General features: G+C 38.9%; 1 protein-coding gene across 1 annotated transcript in view; it reads left to right on the top strand.

Moving 5' to 3' along the window:
• The first annotated feature begins 242 nt into the window (after positions 1-242).
• Positions 243-23153, top strand: part of fstl5 (follistatin-like 5) — a 178020-nt gene continuing 155109 nt past the window's right edge. The window contains exon 1 of the mRNA XM_067599913.1: positions 243-768. Within this exon, the coding sequence (XP_067456014.1) occupies positions 746-768 (23 nt within the window). The 5' untranslated portion in view covers positions 243-745. The remainder of the gene's footprint in view (positions 769-23153) is intronic.

Genomic DNA, 23153 nt, shown 5'->3' with positions numbered 1-23153 from the left:
ACCTGGAGGTCATACGGTAACAGTATAGTGTTTTGATGTAGTGCTGAATAAACCGTTGGATACAGCTCATTTTTAATCACCACTTCATCACTGAAGGTGCGCTGGTGCATGGGTGCGAGTATATATGTGAGTGTGTGAGTATAAAGAACCCCAACTCTCTCTCCCTCTTTCCTTTTCCTCCCATCTTAGTCAAGGACAGTTTCGCTTGGCACGGATGGTTTGAGCTGCCTCACATTCTGTCTGTTTGTCCTCGGTTCTTTTTTTGTGTGCTTATACTGCCTACTACGGGGTATTTTGGATTGGTTCATCCCTCGCTCTGCTCCCTCCCTCCCGCGTGATTGTATGTAAATCCGGTCGGGACTGAGCCAGTAGGTGAGGTTGGGGCTGGTGGCTCCTGCCTCAGTGGCGCACACGAGACCCGAGAGCGGCCGAGGTGAGATCGCTGCGCCGACGGAGCTGTCCACTCTGCCGTGGTGCTGAACTCCACATCCCCCTCCTCTTTTTCTTCCTTCTTTGTCGGCTCCACTGTACATTGGTGATATTTTGGGAAAGGATTTACAACCTCCCCTCTGGCTGCTTATAGGTGCAAACTTCCCCCGCGAGGACATCTCTCTCTCTCTGAACATCGGAAATTACTCTACACCAGCAGTGGATTTGACCGGAGCTCAAGATTATCATTAATAGTTTGTTGAAAAGTGTGGCTCTCTTTCGTTCAACACTAACCTCGTGTGGATTACCCTTCTGGATGGTTTACGTCTGGCCACACAGGTAAAAAAAAAAAATCGTGTGATTTTCATGTGTGTTTGTGTGTTTTGTTTGCTGTTGTGGACTAATTGTTAAAGCCTATTCGACCAGAGCGCCATCCATGAAAAGTCCCCCTCTCTGTCTGACTCGCTATCAGACAGCGAGCTTAACCCTCATCATCAGTGAGGCGCCACAACTCTTTTCTAATAATCCACCAGGTCACTCTCCTTGACTCAGAAAATATCTTCCAATCTACTGCCTTAAGCTTTTACCATTTCAATCTACTTGTCGCCAGGTCCCGAGGCTCAAATAAGCTGATATCGGGGAGATCTGAAGTTGAGATTTGTTGCTGTTCTACTGTCAAGGCGCTCACACTGAGGCACAAACACTTTTTATTGTAACACAATCAATGTTTTTGAAACGATTGGAGGCACGCCACGTTGCCCAGAGCTTTTAATTTATCAGTGTAGTACTTAGTGTGTTATTTTTTTCCTTGGCACGCTAATCCTTGAGTGACACCGTTAGCAGCAGAGGGATTATACTTTTGTTTTTCATCCTCAGCTTTGCGCCTGACTCATTTGGCAGTATATTACAGGCTCTTGCGCCGGGGATGGCCATTAATTGTGTTGTTTGATGGTTTGCGAATGAAATTTCGGGTCATTTTTTAGCCCCTGGACGGTGCAGCAGATGGAGTTGGAGCTAACCTAAAACCAGATTAAGTTCTGCTATCGATACGACTCAGAGTTACAGCCTGAAGCCCTTTGAAGAGCTTTCTGTAATGGGAATTATAGAAGCCTAAGCGTTAGTGCTAGAAAAATATTACCTATACAGGACAATGAATACAACTAAATATAGTTTTCACAGTTACTATGGTGGTATCATAAAAAAACAATCCATTAGAATTTTTTAAAGCCCAAGAATGAAAGACACATATGTTGCTACTATATCTGTATTCTAGGGATATTGCATATTACTGTGTAAATGTAATATATGTTTTTACCTTTTTGTGATGAAGGTGTCATTAAGCCTGAATCCTGATTAGTCTGGTTACAACTTCATTAATTTACATTAAGTGCTGAAAGGCAGAAAGGGACAAAAAAAGGTGTGTGTGTGCATTGAACTATACTTTGATTCCTGTGTATTGACATTCTTTGTGCTTCACGAGGCACAGAGAAACTACTGATCCCAACACATTCCTCTACTAATTGCAACAGTAATTGAAATTCTTGTGGAGAAAGTGTGAATGCTAAAGAAACCATTCAGTTTGAACGTTTTGCCATCTGTAGGCCTTTTACAATCCAACTTCAATCCCTTTATTCCCACAATGTATTCATTTTATCTGTGAAAGCTCTTTGAAACCACAAGATAGAATCTATTTCCAGTGGCGCATTAGATGAACTAGTGGATCTGTTTTTCAAGGCTGCACTTACTAATTGATTCTCCACTTGAATACAAACAAGGGATCAAGTAATGTGTCATTTACAGTGTATTGGCTATATATCATATATATTTTCAGAATATTTTAGGATATTTGATAAATGTGCTACTCTTAATGAATTGAATAAACAGATTCTGTTGTAGAGGGATGTGGAAGGGATAAGACAATACTCATTTTGAGAATGACTCTACTGTACACTGAAATGATACCAAACTCTCAGTTCACAATTATGTTCAAACCCATTAGGATGCTGACAAAGCCAAACAGCAGTGTTTGCCATGTCAGAAAATTCTCACAGGGAAAACATTTTGCTCCAGTACACCAAGACCAGAAAGAGACTTTCTACTCCTTTTTTGCCACATCAAGATCCAATTAAGCCATTTAACAACAGGTAGTAGGTGGTGCCAGCAGAGAAGATAGTGGTGCTAATGGAGCTGCTTTGCTTTTCATTACAATGACATTCTTTGGGCACCATGGGGTGGCAAAAGCTTTTGACTCAGTATTTTGTTTTTACTAAAAAAAAAGAGAAAAATCCTGAGAAACTGATCAAAACATTTCATATTTGAGAGGAAGCAGTGGAGGAGTGTCCTCTCCCCACTGCTCTTCTCCCTCTACACCAACAACTGCACCTCTAAGGACCCATCTGTTAAACTCCTTAAGTTTGCAGACAACACTGTGGTCATCATACTCATCAAAGATGGTGACAAGTCTGCATATAGATGGATGGTTGAACGGTTGGTGCTCTGGTGCAGTCAGAACAACATGGAGCTGGACATGCTCAAGACTGTGGAGATGATAGTGGACTTTAGGAGACCCCTCAGCACTGATCCTCCTCACAATATCCAGCAGCCCTTTGTCAACTCTGGAAACCTTCAAGTTTCTGGGAACTACCATTTCTCAAGATCTGAAGTGGGATACCAACATCAACTCCATCCTCAGAAAGCCCAGCAGAGGCTGTACTTTCCGCGATAGCTGAGGAAGTATGGTTTGCTACAGGAGCTGTTGAGCCAGTTCTACAGCGCAGTCATTGAATCCGTCCTGTGCACATCCATCATGGTCTGGTTCGGAGCAGCCACAGAACAGGATAGGAACAGACTGCAGCAAACAGTAAGGACAGCAGAAAAAATCATTGGTGCTCCCCTGCCCACCCTCCAGGACTTGTACTATTCAAGAACCGGGAAACGGGCAGGTAAAATCAATACAGATTCCTCACACCCTGGACACAACGTTTTTCAACCATGTATACCAAAACTACCAGACACAAGAGCAATTTCTTTCCTCACACCATTGCCCTCATAAATCCCTGACCAGTATCATCTGCTATGCCATAGCTACTCGTATTTCTTCAGATAGTTGCCTCATATCTATAAAACCTGTATTGTACAAATACCCATACATCACAATTTTATTCCCATACGTGATGCACATTATTGTTGCTTACAATACCACACCCACTTGCACTTTATGTATATTGTTTGTCTTTTATGTAATCTGTATATTGCTTGTATATTGTGTATTGTCTATATATAGTATGTACATTGTCTGTTTATTGGCTATATTGCTTGAGAAACACCTGCGGTTGGAACCGAATTCCTTGTGTGTGCCAACATTCTTGGCCAATAAATTTGATTCTGATTCTGAAAGGAATAACACTATGTGTGAAGGTGTGGGCACTCATCTTCACAGAGAGTGTTGGGGGTGGGTTCTGGGAAATTGCGCTGCCACTGAAAATGGCAGTGTTTTAGGGTCTTTACAATAATCTCAGGTGTCCTTGCATTGCAGCAGGTTCAAAATTCTTTACCAATATCCCTCTGAGATGTCTTTATGGGACTGTTTTAGAGAGCAAAGTGGTTGGGGCTTTCCATGCAGGTGTCAGATCCATCCACAAATGTTGCAACTCACTTTTCAAGTCAGATCCATGTGGCTTTTCCATTCTACACTAGCCCCCTTCTGGCTACTGTACCGTCTGTTATAAGCATCCAATCGTCTCTACTGGGCCATTATTATATTGAACAAATGTGGGAGATCAAACAACCATGCTGAAACCCTGCCAGCATACTTTGAAGGTGGGTATCTATGAAATCCATAATGTTTAGGTGCCTTTTCATCATGCACCATCATACCACTATACAGAACTAAACTTAATGGAACAAGGAGCCATACTGTGCAGGTGCCGATGTGGCAGCATTAAAGCATGAGTTCTTTGGAGATGGAGATTTACACATCCTATCACATTGAAAAACCGTCTGAATTCATCATCATATCATATTGTTGGACGCATTTTGAAAGCTATCTTTAACTAAAGGGTCAATTCAATCAAATTCAACAAATATATCATTTTCATTGGTATCCAGTGTGATAAAAATGTGTTCAGTCTCAGTCTTGAGGCGTTTTTTCTGTTCTCTTGGACTGGTCTTGGTCTAGTGGGTGTTTTGGACTTGTCTCAGTCTTGGCCTCCTGTTTTATGTATTACAGTTGTTAGCCGTTTTTTTTTTTTTTTACCATCCCCACTCAATGTTGCTGGCTGCTTTCATCTTCTCATTGGCTGATTTCCCAGTTAAAGCTACAGTATGTATGTTAACTGGGGGTGGGAGCGCCCAGTTATCAATCAATACGCAAAAGCACTTCTGGCCCACTACTTCTCTTGCACTGAAGCTCCAAGCTAGCATTAGCTGCCGGAAGATGTCAGTATGGCTGACTTACAGGATCCTGAAACCTGCCTTAGTCCAGGGCTGCAACTAACTACTATTTCCATTATCGATTAATCTGTTGATTAAATTCTCAATTAATCAGTTAGTTGTTTGGTCCATAAAATGTCAGAAAATTGTGACAAATGTCGATCAGTGTTTCCCAGAGCCCAAGGTGACATCCTCAAATATCTTCTTTTTCTCCACAACAGTCCACAACCCAAAGATGTTCAGTTTACTGTCATATAGGACTGAAGAAACCAGAAAATATTCACATTTGAGAAGCAGGAATCAGAGAAATTTGACATTTTGTTTCTTAAGAAATAAATCAAAACAATTATTCAAAATAGTGGGCGATCAATTTAATAGTTGGCAACTAATCAACTAATTGGTGCAGCTCTACATTAGTCAAATTGAAGAGCTACATTACTTCCAGTCCCTAGGGGGGAAATCAATACATCGGTTGGGGGTGATCATGAGGATGCAAGTGAAGAGCTGGATGGGGAGGGAGGAGCAGAGTGGTCCGCCTTTGAGTCACATGCTAGCTTTAGCTTGATTTCCAGAACTTGCATATTGTAGCTTTAACTTACTATGAACAACAGTACAACAACACAGTGAATAATATGTTTTGGTCATGGTCTTGACTTGGTTTTGAGCCCGTCTGGAGTCTATTATGATCTCATACTGCTTGCACTCATCTCAATCTTGACTAACCAAAGTTATCTGTATGACTAGATACCACTAGAGGAAAGTGAGAAAATATGTTCTTTTGTCATTTGAACCTGGAAATTGAATGTGAAGCTGCTCTTTAATATTTCAAACAATTCTCAGATTGAATTCTGTCTTTGTTGAAAGAACCCACTTGTATTGACCCTGAATTTATTCAGAGAAGATTTGCTGATGCTTATTCTTTCTAAGAGAAGCCTGGTTTCACATTCACAGTTACATCACACCTGGGAGTTGCCCATTACAGCTGCAGTGACTTTTCTGGAGCAATTTGGAGAGTAAAGTACTTTTATAATGGTACCATTGGTAGTATTTTTGTGGTATTTACTTCTTGAATTTTCCCCATGTAGCCTACTTTTTCTCTGGCCAGAAATTCTTGGCACAGATGGTCACTGTCCCCTTTCTGTAACTATCAGGCTATAGCCATTTGAAATGCAGGGGTCAAACTTAAAAAAGTAACAGAGGTAGTGACGTCATATTTGTGCATATAAAACAATTTAGATAATCAGAATAAATTTATTTAATAAAATTAAAATTCCCAGTTCTTCCTGTAAAAATCTCAAATGTTTTCAGTGCACCCTTTGATCCGACTGTTAAGGTACTATGTTTCATCCCTCAATAACTCAGCCCCAACCCTCCTTAACAATAACACATCTGACATTGCCTTCTCTTTTTCCATCTCCCCTCTTCCCACACTTAGCTAAGCTTTAACCGCTGCCAACTCCCATCTGTGTCTCTGTGTCTGTCTTTGTTGTTCTCCTCTTCAATACGTGGAATCTTTATTGTGCAGTAGACCCACACACATTGAGATATGTTATCCCGCTGCCATGTTAGGAAACACTAGCTCCTGACATTCTTATGTCTCCTGGCAAGAAGGGGGTTTGTTTGATGATGTGAAAACCAGTTTTCCTCTGTTGTGCACATTACATTTCTCTTTTATTGGGGTCCACTGTTGCTAAAAGTGAACAAACAAACATGAAACCTTTTTTTTATCACATGAAGATGTAAACAGTTATAATGTGGTTTATATTATTAGCATGTGCTTAAATTGCTGTAATGATGTATGAGAATGTCTACTCCTTGTGCAGTGAAGTCAAACCGGTAACATTTCTGCTGGATCATATTTCTTTTTCCTTTGCTTCGAGGATCAATCTCAGGCAGCAGTCTGAGGCTCTGTCTTCTGACTTTTCAAACAGCTCTAGATCTCTGAAGCATGACCTCCTCTACTCCATGTCTTGATTGAGCTCCAAGTGGATGGTTAAATTGTTATTGTCATAACTCATTTCATACAGTACGGCGGAACAACACTTTTTGTGGGGGGTTTTTTTTGAAGCCAAGGCTGGGTGGAATATTGAAATGACTCTCTCTCTGTCTCAGTGCTCTTTGGCAGATGGTCAGACCATAATAGAAGTAGCACAAACCTTAAGGTTGAGGGTCAACAGGCTCTAGGTTGCTGCGCTAATCCTGTCAATGTGCTCTGAGCAGGCTGATGGCAAGTGAAGCTTGAGGCATTGTAAAAGATGTTTGAGTGGGCGGGGGTGTTGGTGGTGCTGGCCAAGGGTAGATAGGAGAAGTAACAGTCTGTCTCTGAGATAATAATACTGTTGTTTGCTGTATGTTGGAAGCACTTGACACTAGGGGAGGTGAGTGTTAGGGTGGTCTGGCCATGCGTTGCATTTTAATGGCATCACAGGTCACGGTTCACTGTTCACCGCCACTGTAGCCAAGTGTGACGGCATTGTTCCGTGCACAGTACAGTAGATCAAATCAGTCAGATTATGTAATAATTGTTAACAATGGGAGAGCCATGTGCCCCTGCCAGAGTTGTAGCGACAGCCTGTATTTCACGACATTTGGAATGGTCTATAAATTAAATGCCAATAAAAGAAAAGTCAAGGTCTTTCCTGCCACCGTCTCATATGTAGAGACTCTTCCGATCATAAATGATTGTAATGTGGACCATATAATGTCCAAGTCCCCTCTGTCAAATCTTTGTCAAACAGAACTTATGGGTGCACTCTGGAGTCCCTGCACAGAAAGGTCCTAAAACCTTTGCTGTGCAAAATGACTATTGGAAATATTTTGTGATGTTGTGGTGCTCACTCATGCTCTTAATTGTTAATAAGTGTGGCTTTTGGATGAATCTGAGGGTACAATTGAAGCTGATAGTACACAGTAGGCTGTTTATAATTCTCAGATGTCGTGCCAAGCCAGACAGAAATCCTGTGCATGACAAAAGATATATTAGAATCACTTCATTTTCTCACTGGGTGGTTATTCAGAACTGTGATGAATAATGTGCAGGCTTTGAGGATGAATTAGTTCAAATTTTCATACAGTACAAACTGGCAGCCAGGGACTGGTCACAGTGTGCTATCTGGCATTTCTTAGAGGACTGCCTGGGTGGATCAAAGACAAATGATATACTCTGAGAAAATCTGGAGTCCTTTTACAAGTGCTGGAAATCTTTAGAAGCCAAGAATACAGTCCCAAAATTTCACTGCAAGTTTAAATAGATCGTAGTGTTTGGTAAAGTTACTTTATTAACTTCAAATATATCTAAATATAAGCACAAAGTAATAACTTAATAACTTAATTTAATAAAAAGGCTTCAAAAACATGCAACTGCAAATGAGTTGCTGATTACTTTTACTTTTACTAATGTGTAATTATAATAACAATTTTAAAAGCAACTAATACTCAGTTCAGTAAAATCCATTATGTACAGTGGTTTTGCTCATGGGATATGTTGGGAGTACAACTCTATATCTAGCTTGCAAAACATATATTTCCTCTACATTTTCTTTATGTGTCTTTCTCAGACTAGACAGACAAATTGTGAAGTTGAAAAAGAAAAATGTGATACTGACAATGATACATTCTCTTTGAAATATCACAAAGAAATGTGACCAGCCAGTCTTAGTGATCACCAACAGCCCACAGTACATACCACAAAATGTCTATAGTCCTGCTGAGAACAAAGCAGGCTGCTAAGTTAGAAACACATCAGAAGCTCATTAACGTTCCAGTGATTGACCAGCTGAACTCTCATTACCCTCTTATTGTTTTCCCTGCTCTAAATTCCCTCGCCTATGCACCAGTCTCACACAATTGACATCACTATATACAGTGTAAGAGTCAGGGGGGACTAAAATGAAATGCTGATGTTATAAAGCAGGGAAATACCTGCCTTGTTTTGTTGCTGATATTGTTGTTGAATTCAGGTTAAGCAGCTACTTTCTTATTCCAAAGATCATTGAAATTCAACATTTGATTTAAAAAGTTTCTCATCCTATCCTTTTGGACTGCCTGCTAGGATTTATAGCAGATTAATTTTGAAAATGATTTAGCTCTGGGGTTCTGCAGTCACAGGGCAGAAAAATAACTCTTTCTCATCCACCACCGCCATCTTTACTGGCTCACACATTCCTATATTCCCACATTTCTATATTAACCCTAATAGGGGCAGAGTATATAAAAATGTAATTTAATTAGAGGTCTGAGTATAAAAAGAGAGGCTGTCAAGGCTGTCATGTAGGCACAAAAACAGAGGAAACACACACACACACACACACACACACACACACACACACACACACACACACACACACACATACACACACACACACACACAATGAACACATTCCCAGGAAGCATTTGTGACGTTCCTGTACATGTAGGCCTAACTGACTGTGGTGTAACTGTGGGGATTTAGTGGGGAGACACAATACGCCAGCATAAGTTCAAAGCTCAGTGTAATCACATTTTATGCGTTTGGATAGACATCTGAATGAAACAGATAACAGCCTCATAAAAAGAATGGGATAATGAATTATGTCATCACAACATTCAGCCAGCAAATTTACTCAAGGGCCTATCTCCTTCTTTATCTGTTATCTGGTGGCACAGGGATGCACTTCTGATATTCTAATGTCTAATGAGTCGGGGATATCGGAGCAGCGGTAACCTAAAGGGTTCAGAAGCAGGGTTGTAGACGGCAAGTTGCCTCTTTGAAGTCTGGTAACAGTGAAGTTTCATAGATCCTAAGAAGTCTGCAATAATTATTCACTAAGGCAGTGAACTCAGAGGTTTGATATTGCAGAGACTGTGATTTGATTGAGATGGGGGTCTGAATGATGAGACCAGTTTCTCTGAAGTTCTTTTGTGCTGGTACTCAATATTGTTCAAGAACCATACTGTGTTTTTGCATGTTTTAGCCAATTAACCACAAATCATACTTTCATTACTATGGAAATACTATTGAGTGTGTTGAAAGTTGCAATGTTTGAGTGATAATGCACTTGTAAGCAGAAGAACCAACATTCTAGACTTGAGAGTTAGTTGGCCAACACAGAAAGCATTCACAAATTATATTGCTGCTAGTGCAACTAGACAGACATCCCTCACTGGCCTCCCACCAGCAAACCCAAACCCAATTATTGAGATTCAGAGTTCATTCTTGACCTTCATAATGTGAATGAATGAGTGAATGAAACATCAACTAAAAAAACAATTTCATCTCAAGGTCCATTTAGTTGCTGTTATATTTTGATCATATCTCATGATCCTCATCATGGAGGTGGATGGAGTTTGCCAGTTGTTTTGGAACTGTCTATGTACAAATTTCCATTTTTTTTATGAGCACTTTAACTTCTCACTTAACTTTGTTTCCCTATGCCACCCTGATGCCCAATTTTCCATGTCTGAAAATTAATATATTATAATTTGAATTTGACCATTTGCTGACTATCAGGTCTCTGATTTCACAGCCCACTACTTTCATTCATGCACGTGAAATTCACTGAGCACAAATGCAATTTTTTCTGCAACACCATGGTTCACAACACAACATCACACCTGAGAGCCGCCCTGAACAATCACAGTTTGTATCTGCTGGCTACTGAGCAGCCCCGCTGGAGCAATTGGGGGTTAAGTGCACCTTAACAGTGGGTAATGAGGTAGTAGCAAGTCACTCAGGCATCCACACCCTGATTTATCCTATGTTATTTTGGTAGTTTCTTGAGTTTGTCAGTTTGTTGAATTAAATAGGATGCTCTGCAGCTTATTATCATCTCCTTTAAGTCACAGCTTTTTTACAAACACTTGAACAAACCACATTGGAAGAGATGTCAAAATAATCTGTGTTCACTGCTATGCTGTGTCCAATACTATGCAGTCTAAGTTTGGCCAAAACACAAGGGCAACTTAGTATTCAATTTAATAAATCATCTATCAGACAGTTTTTAAAAAGGTAAATAGCTACATAACAAGCTTTAAATGCTTAATTTACCAGAATGAAAGAAATAAAAAGAAAGAAATAAAAGTACAGCCATACTTTTTAAAAAGTATGTAAGTAAGGCTCTTTTTTCTTACTGTAGCCACTGTTGCTCATTATCTTGTTGTGAATAGGGTTTACTTTTACTAGGGTGTACATTTACTTGGATAATGAAGTCTTACTCTTCCATTAGCATTTTACCCATTTGAACAGTAGAGTACAGTTAAAGAGGTGGCTTAAAGGTGAGCTTGAGTCAATTAATCTGTCATGAAAACACTGATCTCTTTCTTTCTGAAAAAGCAAAGCAAATCAAAAGGACCTGATTGTGCCTCATCAGGTGTCATTGACCTTGTTCATTTCACCCTTTAAGCCACAGTCATTCCATATTCCCCCTACAATCAGCAAGGACTCGTAATTGTTAGACAGACTGCAGCATAGCCTAAAGGTCACATATGAGTTGGTATGCGTTGAAGCGTGAGCTAAATTTGGCCCATGTAAATGTGCCTTACAAAAGTTGAGATCACAAGAAAATTAAAGGCTGCATGCAAAATTGAAACCCTGTTAGCTGTCAGCAGATACAGCTGCCAGCACAGCTGGATGTCTGCAGAGGAAGTGCTCTCATAGCAAAAAGACATTGTACATCCTCTCACCAAAACATCTGTCATCATGTCATTTTAGATGAATGGTCGGTGATTACACAATGATGGTTTTGTCAGGAGGTGGATTTGAACCACCTAATTCTGGGTTGATGACAAGAACGTTCATGTTGCCACATTCTTCAGAGAAAAAGAGGTGGTGATGAGACATGTCAAGTCAGAACATGAAATCAATACAAAGTCAAAGTTTAGTTCTGGTTGAATTTGTTAAAATATAATCTGTGATATTTTGATGTGAATGAGTGTTCATTGGACCTTTTTGATAGTGTTGTTGAAATTGTTTCTGGTTGCTGTTCCGCTTTCGCATATGCACTGAAACAATCATCCAATAAAGCAACATTTCAGTTTTGTTTTTCTTTCTTTCACACCCATCCAAACTCCTCATATCGCTAGAAACAACCAGTGCTTGCTTGCTTGCATCCTGAATTAATACATTTATGCTGTACACAAGTTGTAGCAGTCTCAAGGCTTATGTTTGACCAGTCAGTGACAGTCAGTTAGTTTTACAAACTCCACTCGGTAGTTCCTGAACCATCAGATAGTATGACCTTGGGAGCACCAACTTTTATGAGGAGGCAGGAACTACGACCCAAAAAGAAAAAGGTTCCTGTGGTTGAAATGCAGGAAAAGCGCTTTTTCTGGTTTCATGGAAGCAAAACCACTGGACATTATGGATTTTACCAAAGGCCAAATGTTACTACTCTGTATTGCCCACTGATATCACAGAAATATCCAGTTCATGACTCACTTTCTCTTTAGCAATTCCAAGCACTTGGTGTATGGTAGGATTCTTCACCATATTATTGCAAGAGGTTAACTTAAGCATCAAAGTTCATGCTTGACCTTGGAAACAGTAGTTTGACAATACCATCCCAAATCAAGGTCCTCTTAGCATGTGGATTTTGTTCAGATGTCATGGATCTTTTGAATGTAATCATTCTTCCTGTTCATAGGGTTAGGGTTAGGGTTAAGAGATCCCTATCTAGTGTGCGACCAATGGAAGAGATGGGGCACAAAATCCACAGTCCTTGGTCCAAACTTTAACATAATTTAATGTGAGACTTTGACAGTCTGAGCTAATCAAATCAAGTAGTTGTCTTCCATACTTAGTCTTTTTATTCCCTCTTTGTGATTCCCCAAACAGTGTTTCTATGATGAGCTGCAGCGGTGGGATAAAAAACACTAAGAGGGAATTTGTCTTAGAAAGAATGTAACTTGATTTGTCTAACTCAGACCGCTGAAGCCTCACATTAGCTTCAGATAAATGTATATGTTTTGCACAGAATGAAGACTGTGGATTTTGTCCCCCATCACTTAGGTTGCATTCAGACCGAAAACAGTCCTGCATTAAAACAGTTCAAGCCCTTGTTGTTTAAAGTATTGGTGAGACAATGAAATACAATCCAGGAAGTAATTTAAAGGCTTATCAGATGCCATAATAACAATTTGTAACACTACCAGACAGGATTTTTCAACTCTCTGAGTTATTGCTGCGGCAACTTTTTCAAATTTTTGTCACGACTGGTTCCACTCTCTGTGTTGGCACCCCCACTGCATCAACGCACAGCCCCATTCAAAAATAAGGGGGCTGCAGAGAATAAACAGAAGTACAAGGGGAGAAGTTGGTCTGAATGCGGCCTTACATTGCAAGCGCATTAGGAAAATATCTCTTAGTTGCCAGTATGAACATGAGCAATGATACCATCAAGCTAAAACTGTTTTAATGGCACCTGACTAGACTATTTTTACTAATTTTAAGACAGACTTGAAAAAATGTGAAAAAGCTGAAAAATATGTAAAATGTGACTTTTTCATCCATCCATCCATTAGCTATATCTGCCTATCCTCTAAAAAGTTGCAGGCTATGTGACTTTTATTCCAAAATGAATAAAAGTGAATGATAATAAGAATAACATGAAAATGGAGAAAAAAAAAATCTATTTCAAACGAGTTACTGCTTTTCATACATTATAAATTAATAGTACAAATTGAGTCACACTAAACCCTCTACCTGTTTTGGAATTAAAGTCTAGTAAGGACTGTGTATGATAAATGATACATAGTATTGTGAAAATAGTCAATCATCTTTTTTATCTTCTTGTTGCTCTCTGGAGCCTATTGGGTCATGCACTTGGCAACAGATTGGCAGTTGCTCTGGAAATTAGCAATAAACAATCTTACATTTAACCTACATAGCAGCATTAATGAACTACCAGCCCTGTTATCAGTGATGTAATTAACATCTTTGATTGGTCTGGAAGTGGATCGAAGAGTTTTGGATAAACTGCTGCAAGTGAGCTGAGAAATTGTCAAGGCTTTGGATAATGGCTTCATTCTTAAAATGTGAATAAAAAAAATCTGATCCTGTAAAAGCTTTACAGGCGATATACCGTTCAGTTTTAATATATGGTTCACAGCCTATATACCTGCACATTCTATAGCATAAAGGTATGAGGCCTGTGTTTTGAAACATGAGATTTGTGAAATAAAAAACGTTACTATACAAGTGCAAGTCTACTTTCTCTCTATAACGTATGGGTCAAATATCAGATTGTCATCTTCTCTAAAAAAAATGCGGAGGGAACACACTCCCTTGCTTATACCGTTGACCAGTGTGTAGTTTCACAGCAGATATTTGGGGTTGAGTGCTTTGCCCAGGGGGAATCTCAGCAGTATTTTCTGAAAGAGTGGAGATTGTTGCCCCTTTACTTCAAACACCCAGTTTCTCTGAGCTGGACTGAGAATATATGCTCCCAACCTTACATTCACCAGCCAACTTCTCTAACCTCTAGGCAAGTGCTGCCCCTTTTTATGAACCCACTTTGCCATTTATTCACTGACTTGCTGACTGCAAGTCTTGCAGAAGAGAAGAAATATAGAATGGTCTGTTTGAGTTGCTAGCTTTTAGACTTTTTACTCCTTCAGAACCCACACAAAACTGTAGTGAAATGGTTTTGTCGCCTTATGCAAAATATTCTCAGCATGTCCTTTTCAAACCTCAAGTGTTTCATTTTCATGCACATCATAAATGTGTGGACTACAGAGGCAGCTGACGTTTCCTTGATGCACCAAATAATAATGAAGCAGTAGTAGGCTGTAAGGAATACTTGAAAACGATTCATACAAACACCATGCAGGGGTATAACATGAATACTAGTCTATATGCGATACTCATTTAGGCATGTATGACATTCAAAGTCTTCCCTCTGTTCCTTTGTTCTAAGGAACTGCTTTATCTGAGAGATGCGTTTTCAGCACAGCGTTTTCAGCGTTTGTAGGGGAGGAACAAGGACCAAACGGAAGCACTACCCTTGGGGGAAGAATGTCGCCTGTGGTTTTGGACGTGCTTTGAACTTGAAGGAGTCCTTTATCAGTATACAGTGCTGCCGGGGATGTATGAGTATGAGAAGTGCCACGATAACTCTGCCAAATAAGACATGCTGCGGCAGGGTGCTTGGGCAGCAAACACACAGCAGATGCTCCAGTGTTCTCCAGATATCTCAGAGACAAACTGTAGTACTCCAACCAAATTGATCTGTACATAGAAATACCGCTGAGCGTGCTTAAAGAGATCTGCCCACAGGGGGTCAGGGATGTGTCAGCTGAAGCATATGGTGGAAGAACAGGGGGGAGAGGAGAAAGCAGAGCAGTTTATCTGCTGACTTCAAGTTCCCCTCCAGTGACCTCACTGACAATTTGAATAATTTCAAACAAGCCTCTCTAGGAAATCATTGGTTTACCGAGCAAACTGGAAGCACCAGCTCATCGCTGCTCATTGAAACAGGCTCAAGTGCCCCTACTGCAATCCAATTTCTATGCTGTTCAGGTGGGCTTTATTTTGACTGGAAATGGGCCTGGTAAAGATAATATTTTTTTTCCTACAGAGGCCAACCAGAAGAGCTTTGAAACATGAATAAGCTTAGATAAGGCTGCTTGTCTAGGGTATAGTTGACATCGTTTTTTAGTCTACAGCATACAGATTCATAACTTCTGGAAATATCTGTATCATTAGCAAACTCCATTAAATCAGCAGCCTTCGCCTATGCTTTTGCTGTATGCTTACAAAGCTGCAGCATTTTTGAAGAAACTCACCGTTCCTACTTTCTAGGCAGTTTTACCTACATGCACCTGCTGGATAAATACTGAATTAAACATGAGCATATGGGATGAAACTTTATGATATGGAGTGACAATATTTAATGAAAATCTGACAATATTGCATAAAACATATATATAATATATTGAATGAGTGAACCTTACCAGTCTTAGGTTTGGACACACTTTCCCACTCACTTGAATGAGAAAGTGAGTGCAAACTTTTGAGTGATACTGCATGTCTTAAGTCTGTCTTAAAACAACGGTCTGGTGTCCAAATGAACACAGACAGAGGTTTTCATTGCTGTAATCATTCCTCCTGTTCACACTGGCTGTTAAAAGATCCCCTTCAAATGTGTTCACACACAAGTGATGGAGGCCAAAATCCACACAGTGTGTCCACACATGTCATTTTGTGCAAAACTGCATTTAAAAGTTCATCTGAAGCTTATATGAGGCTTCAACAGTCTGAGTTAGTTATATCACACATTTACAGTATTTTTAGTATAATATTCCCTTTTTGTGTTTCATTGGACAGTGTTTCCCTGTTGAGCTGCAGTGGAAGTATAGTAACAAAAAGATGGACTTTGGCACTAAGAAGACTGTAACATTGAAATGACTGAAGCTTCAGATTAGCTTCAGATAAATACTTTTTGCACAGAAGGAGGCTTATGGATTTTGGCCCCATCACTTACATACTATATAAGTGCTTCATGAAGCAATCTTCTAATGGTCATTATGAACAGGAGGAATGATTACAGCAATAAAAGTTTGGCACCTGACTCTTGTTTTAAGACAGACTTGAAAAATGTGAACTTGCCCTTTAATGAGGTGTTTGCTGTGAATCGAGCTTTATTTTTATTGACAAACATTCCATATTTTTCCATATATGAATACACTGTCATCCAACTTGAAGGGAATGGATTTTAAAGATAAAAGCATAAAAAAAAACTTCCACTGATAGTTGGGGTTGTGAAAATGATAATTTTCTATATAAAACACATGTCTCCCTTTAGAAGTTTGTTGAGTTTGGTGTATTGCTTAGTGCTACAGTACAAGCACCATCTAAAATATTAATTATTACACACTCTGGTACAATAGATTTTGGCCTTTCATGTTGGTTTGTAACCTGCCATTAAAACTAAAGAAATAGCAGAAGAAGAAGGGGGATTTCTTTGAGTTCCTTGATTGAATTTAACTTCACTTGTGTGTGTAATCTTACACATGCTGGCCAGACCTGGACATGAATTGTCCTGAAGTATTGCTAGGAAATTCACCTGCCTTTTTATGGATTTGTAATTTTAAAATTCCTCCAAAAACCAACTTTATTATCACCGAATGGCTAAAATTGGTGCCTCACTCGCATATTTTAACGGCTCTGTGATAGCATCAGTGTCTTTAGGTGAGTGCACTGTAGCTATTTGCTAACTCTGTTGACATTTTAATGTACAGTAGATGTAATTAAGAGCAAATATCATATCCGTACATCAGAGTGGAAAGGCACCAAAGCCTCATTCACTTTGATTAGGATTGATTTTGTAAATTATTTTTAATCACGTAAATGTGTAACAAGCAAGAACAAAAAAAACATCTTAAATTATTAAGGCTATGTGTCATTATTTTAAATGAGAGAAAAGGCTACTCTGGATGATGATAATTTGGCTAATTATCTCTGAATTAACAATAGGTTGGCAATACTGTGCTAATGTATTACCCCCTTTATTTGTCTTAGGTTTTGTTTGTTTGTGTTTTCCCTCTTGTCTGATTTGAGATGCACTGCATGTGCTCACACGCTAGTGTTATGTAATGTATGGTTGTTGCAGTAGTGCAAGAGATATTCAGATCCTTTACTTAGACCTATCATTACAGCAATGTAAAAACATTCCATTACAAGGGAAAGTCCTGCATGAAAAGAAACGTGAAGAGCAGCTAAAATCCAAACCTTCTGCATTGCCATCCTATCAACACAATGTTTGAGCTGTTACTAGGTAACCAGGCCCCACCCTCCCTGCCTCTACCACGGAGTCGCCTCCTCTGATTGGCTGAGCGGAGACCTCTCAGCTAGCTGATTGCTTATTGTTTTCTCAATAAAATATGCCATAACATAAAATTTAAAAAAGTTATAAAGTTGTTTGTAGATCACTAGTATCCAGTGTATGATAGACTGCTTAGTCTGAAGTTGACATTTGGCTATACACTGCAGACTCATAACTTCTGTCAACAAAATGACCATCATTGGCAAATTTCATTTATAAATCCACGGTGAAAACATACTTTGCACTAGACAAGTCGTCTGGCATATAACATTTTTCCACAGTATGAAACTTAGGTGTTTAGATTTATGTTTCCTACCAGCTATAGCCATAGTTGCTTGAAAATCTTGCTTTCTAATTTTTAGAGTAATGCTAATCACCTTTGATACTGCATGCTTAAGAGCAGTCAAGCTATATAAGAGTAATATACAGTAAGTACAAGAGTGATGAACAGCCTAAGTACACTCACCAGCACACAGATCATAAATCTTGCCAAACCTCCCAAAACATTAATATTAAAGTTAAAATTCACTACATGTAAGAGGTGTTTATGCTTTTGGCTATACTATCATCTCGGCTTAGAGTCTTGAGGTCTGTATGTCTGATGTTGTGTTCTTACTCATGTAAACTAAAAAGTTTTTCTAAAAATGAATTTTCTAAATGCTCTGATTGACATAATTAACATGCTGATAGCTAAAAAACAAAACACACACACACACACTCAAAAGCATTTTTTAATCATGGCAGTAATTCTTTGATCAATGTTGCTCTTTTTGTTTAGTTTAAGCTAAATTACTGCTGTGGCTAAATCTACAACAGCGGGACTGTTGAGCAAGGCATTTAAGCTTTGATAAGCAGCTCAGCTATATGACACTCCTGATTGTACTAGACTGCTTCTTGATCTAAATCTGCATGACTGGCTGACTTTGAAGCAGGGCAATCGCAGATAAATCTCGTACATGCTCAGCAAAGTGGATAAATAACAGTAAACAAATGAAAAAAGTGATTATTTTTCCTCCTCGGACTCTCTGCATTTTGTATTAAAAAAGGATATACCTGCCAAAGTGCTGAAAAGTTGCTGCCACAGGAATATGATGAATGAAGCTTCAAATGTCATTTCAACACTTGACAGGTTCCAAACACAGTTTGAAAAATGGCAAACTATTCAGAATAATGTTGTTATAAAGAAAATTGTCTACCCTGCAGAACACACTTTGATTTTTAAATGATTGCAAGCATGCTCATAGCCTTTTGTGCTATGTTTTTCTCAGTTGTACCTGACATCAGTTTGTTTCTGAGGCAGCGTAAGAATAAAAATAAGATAAGCTAATGTGGCAGGAATGTGACCTTGTGTATTTTCTAAAGGGAATATTTATGTCTTAGAGAATGTGACACTCAGAGACAATAACTGATATTAACTGGATGACCTACTGTACGTTTTAAAGATAGTGAATAGAGGATTTCCAAAACATGTTGTGCTTGGAATGTAACATTCAACTCGCTTACTTATTTACTGAATAGTTCATTAGTTTAATTAACAGGATGATCAAGTCTAATCTGAAGGAAAATTGTTATATTTAGTGTTAAAATGTCAGGAGGGCTGGTACGCTGTGTTAATAACTAATGTGAATAACCCAACCAGCACAGTGACCTTGAAAAGTCTTATACTGAGAGTGTTTTAGTGGCTGTTTGTCCACGGTCAGTTGACTGAGCATGCATGTTTTTTGCCCTCGTCCTTATTCACACATGCTTAGCACACACCAGGGAGCTGCATGGTACAACCAGAGTGCCCATATACTGTTTCCAGTTGAACAGCTCATTGGGAACATGGGGAGTTGGAAGGTGGCAGCCTTGCATGTTGTTACCTTTATGTGGAAGTGAATACAATACAGTGAGAAACATTTGGACTTTGGAATCCAGCTTTCTCTGGATTATCTGGATCCACCTACCCCGTCATAGGGTCGTAAGATAAATCTGAAGGGTCGTAAAATGATCAACTGGAGAGGAAAGTAAAATAATCGTATTTCTGCAACACAAAGTTGTGCTTACTTTTTCAGACATCCTCCAAATTTTGTTTCAGCTTTTTTCTTGGCTAATTTGACTTCTTCATGGCTCTGAAAATTATTCAAATAAAACAAAGGGGAAAAAAAATCCCTTTATAGTTGGACTAGTCTCAACCAGTAGAAATATGAAACTGGTGACGATGGGTCACAAATAGTCATTGTGTTCAATTTAAGGGGTCACAAAAACCCAAAACCACTGGTGTAGGCAATAGCTTGGGTTTCTCTCTTCTTCTTGTATTGCCATCTCATGTTTGCACAGGATTAAAGATATCAAACAGCTGAATATCATTTTGGAAAAAAATTGTTGACTTTAATAGGACTCTGTTTGTGTAAATGGGACACTGTTCTCTGTCTGCACCACTGTGAGTTAAACTTAAAAACAATAATGTTTTGTTCAAGTGCATCTAAATAGATGTTGTCAAGCGAAAAGTGAAATTGCCCTTCCAAGTTCTGAGATTTGAAACACTATTTATCAGGACCTGTCTTGTAATTTTGTTGAGAGAAAAATACAAAAACCCTTCAGACGTTGTTAGAAACTTTGTGGAAGAAATGATCGGTAGCCTTGCAAAACAGATGCTTGAGAGAAGCTGTGGCTTTTGTTGCTAAAACATTTTGAACACTCTGCCAGAGTTCGGTTTGTTGTCTTTTTGCTGAAGGTTGAAATATTTAAACTTCTGCCAGATGGTGTTCTGGTTATTGAAGCTATATGTTCTCAGTCTTGTTCAGAATATATAAACTGCGCTGTAGCTCCTACTACAGTGAGAGTTGTGGACATGTTCCCTGTGGACCATCAGCCATATTCAGAATTCCTCATTTCTCAGGGGCTTTGTTTAATTATAGTTGACTGTAATTGGAAAGCTGTAAATTGTAGAGTTATCAGCAGTAAGTCAGAATTAGTCTAAGCTGACATATAATAGTCATGTGGGAGAGTAGTATTCCTGAATTAGGCCTTTTGGGGGAAAAGCAAACATAATGTTGGGAAAATGTATGGCACGTTTTTATTATGTATTCCTATTTTCCAGAGTTATGACTTACCAAACATGCATGACAGCTGATAGTGAATTACAATGCATGCATTAATTCAACCCAACTAATACCCGGTATGGTGCAGTCAGGTAATGCATACACATACACATAATATCTGCAGGTGTGGCTGTATGGACATTTCTGTTGTTATCCTCGCCCAGCGCACTGAATGGCAAAAATCTGCTGAATGAGACGGGTTTGGGGGAAGAGAGCTTGTCAAGACATGATGCATTGTGTACATAGTGGGAAATAGGTAGACTTCATTTGAAAGTCAATGCCAACGCTTAGACATGCTCTGGGGGATTTAAATCCATGGGCTAAAGTTATGATGACACTCCCTGAGGGGGTCCAGGAAAAACTTCTGGACAGTTTCTGTCTCCTGTGCTTTCAAGGCAAATAAAGAGGACTCATGAGTTGCAGTGTTTACTCAACACACATTCTTCACAGACAAGGACTTGTACAGCTGCATACAACATGCTCAGTATCGATTTGAGGTTTTTCTAATACAAAGCTCTGTATTTAGCTTTTCTTATTTAATAATGATATTTCAGGGTGTATGACATCATGTACACTGCTTTTCTTTACAGAAGAGGACAGGAGAAACATTTGCTCTTTTTACGTCTAAGGCTATTACTCCCAAAACATCCTTGACATAAAAATAACCATTCTGAATAGGTTTTAAATGGAAAGGAAAACAGACACAATTTAATTTTGAGCAAACTATTGTGGATAAATAAATGATAAACCCAGTTGCCAGTTTATTAGGTACACTTAGCTAAAACTAATGTAGTCTACAATAAATCCTACCTTCATGAATGTAATAATGTCAAGCAAAAAAAAAAAAAAAAAAACTTTTTAGAGAGGTGTTGAATCAACTTTATGCTCATTTTGGAGGTGTTTTGTTTTGTATTATACTCAGAGGTGTTTCTAATCTTTAGTCTACACTCACTGATGTAAATGGGATAGACAAAATATTCGACACACCTCTCGCTATAATGCAGTACAAACAGATTACATCCTGTCAATAGTTATAATAGCAGTCTAGCTTTCATCCAACTTTTACCTTTAATTTTGTTTCCATCTCATTGCTGTGTGTAGACTGTCATCATGCCAAAGCTCTGTTAACGGTAATGGTAACGGTAACGGTACGAGATGAAAAGAAATAGACTCAGTGACAAGAAAATTAACTCACAAAAACTGAAAAAAAACCCCATCTCTTTGTGCACTCTGATTTGGTACAGGAACCATTTAAATTTGCATTGTTCAGTCAACAATAAAGACCATTTCTGCTATTTTAAAAGCAAATGAGGCACCTTTAATGAAATACAGAACAGCAGAGTTGGCAGTTTAGAAACTGTTCTGAGCTTCCAGATTGATTGCTAATGATTCAGTAGAAGTACAACTGGAAAGTTATTTGTATGTGTTACGGTGAATGATTTTAATGAGTTAAATGTCTGTGAGGAACTGTGCTGTATGACGCAGTTAAACTTCTTAAAACTGCACATATGTCTCTGTCTCTGACACAGCATCCACCAAAAGTTAGTCCATTAATAACCCATTTAACACTGGGACGCAGCAAAGAAGTTGATTGATTGTGCTAGCAGATATGGTAATCCACCTAGTGTGTCTAAAATACTGTGTTACCAGAGGAGCAGGAGCAGCTGCAAGCAAGGCTCCTACCTGGATTCGGAGACTTTAGAAATGAATATAATCAAATTAAAGGGGCAATAAGTACAATTTTTAGTACCCCATATCACAAAACGCCTGTAATATGTCTGCAGGGGGTTGGTAAGGCTGTTGATCATTACTAACATTTTAATGATTGCTTCACAAGGTTCAGAGATTTCTGAATATCTTGACTTGCTCTTGGGTATGAAAGAAAAATTCCCTGCCTACTGGCTTATTAAGACACTTTCAATGCCCCCTCCCTACTACACAGACACTGACAGGAGTATGCAACTTGCATGACAAGACATTTCATCTACAAAGGCTAAAAGCTTTGTTTTGAAGGCAAATAGGCTTGTTTGATGAACATAATCTTGAAATCCCAATTTCTCTAAGGGTTAAACAAAAAGATATATTGTCATCAGCATCCGTTGCATACAGTGCACAGACCAGATACTTCATATCTGTTCAAAAAAAATAAAAATAAAAAAGGATAGAATTTGAAAGCTGAAAATGTGAAGGAAATCTGTAGGTGTCTGTTGGCTGCTCAGGAAGGCAATAAAAGCAACAAGTCCTCCAAATTAATTATTAAATAATAATAATATAAATAAAACATATAATTATTAAATGACCACAGGTCGTTTGACCATGCACTCTAGAAGACCCATAGGAGCATTTTCACTATGATCCATAGGACCGTTTTCTAGTCAGGCACCTCTATCAGTAGGCAGGACAACATCATTTT

This window comes from Thunnus thynnus, chromosome 9, assembly GCF_963924715.1.
Source record: "Thunnus thynnus chromosome 9, fThuThy2.1, whole genome shotgun sequence".
Classification (NCBI taxonomy): Eukaryota; Metazoa; Chordata; class Actinopteri; order Scombriformes; family Scombridae; genus Thunnus; species Thunnus thynnus.
The sequence above is the reverse complement of the archived record's forward strand: the minus strand, read 5'-3'. Positions and strand labels throughout refer to the sequence as shown.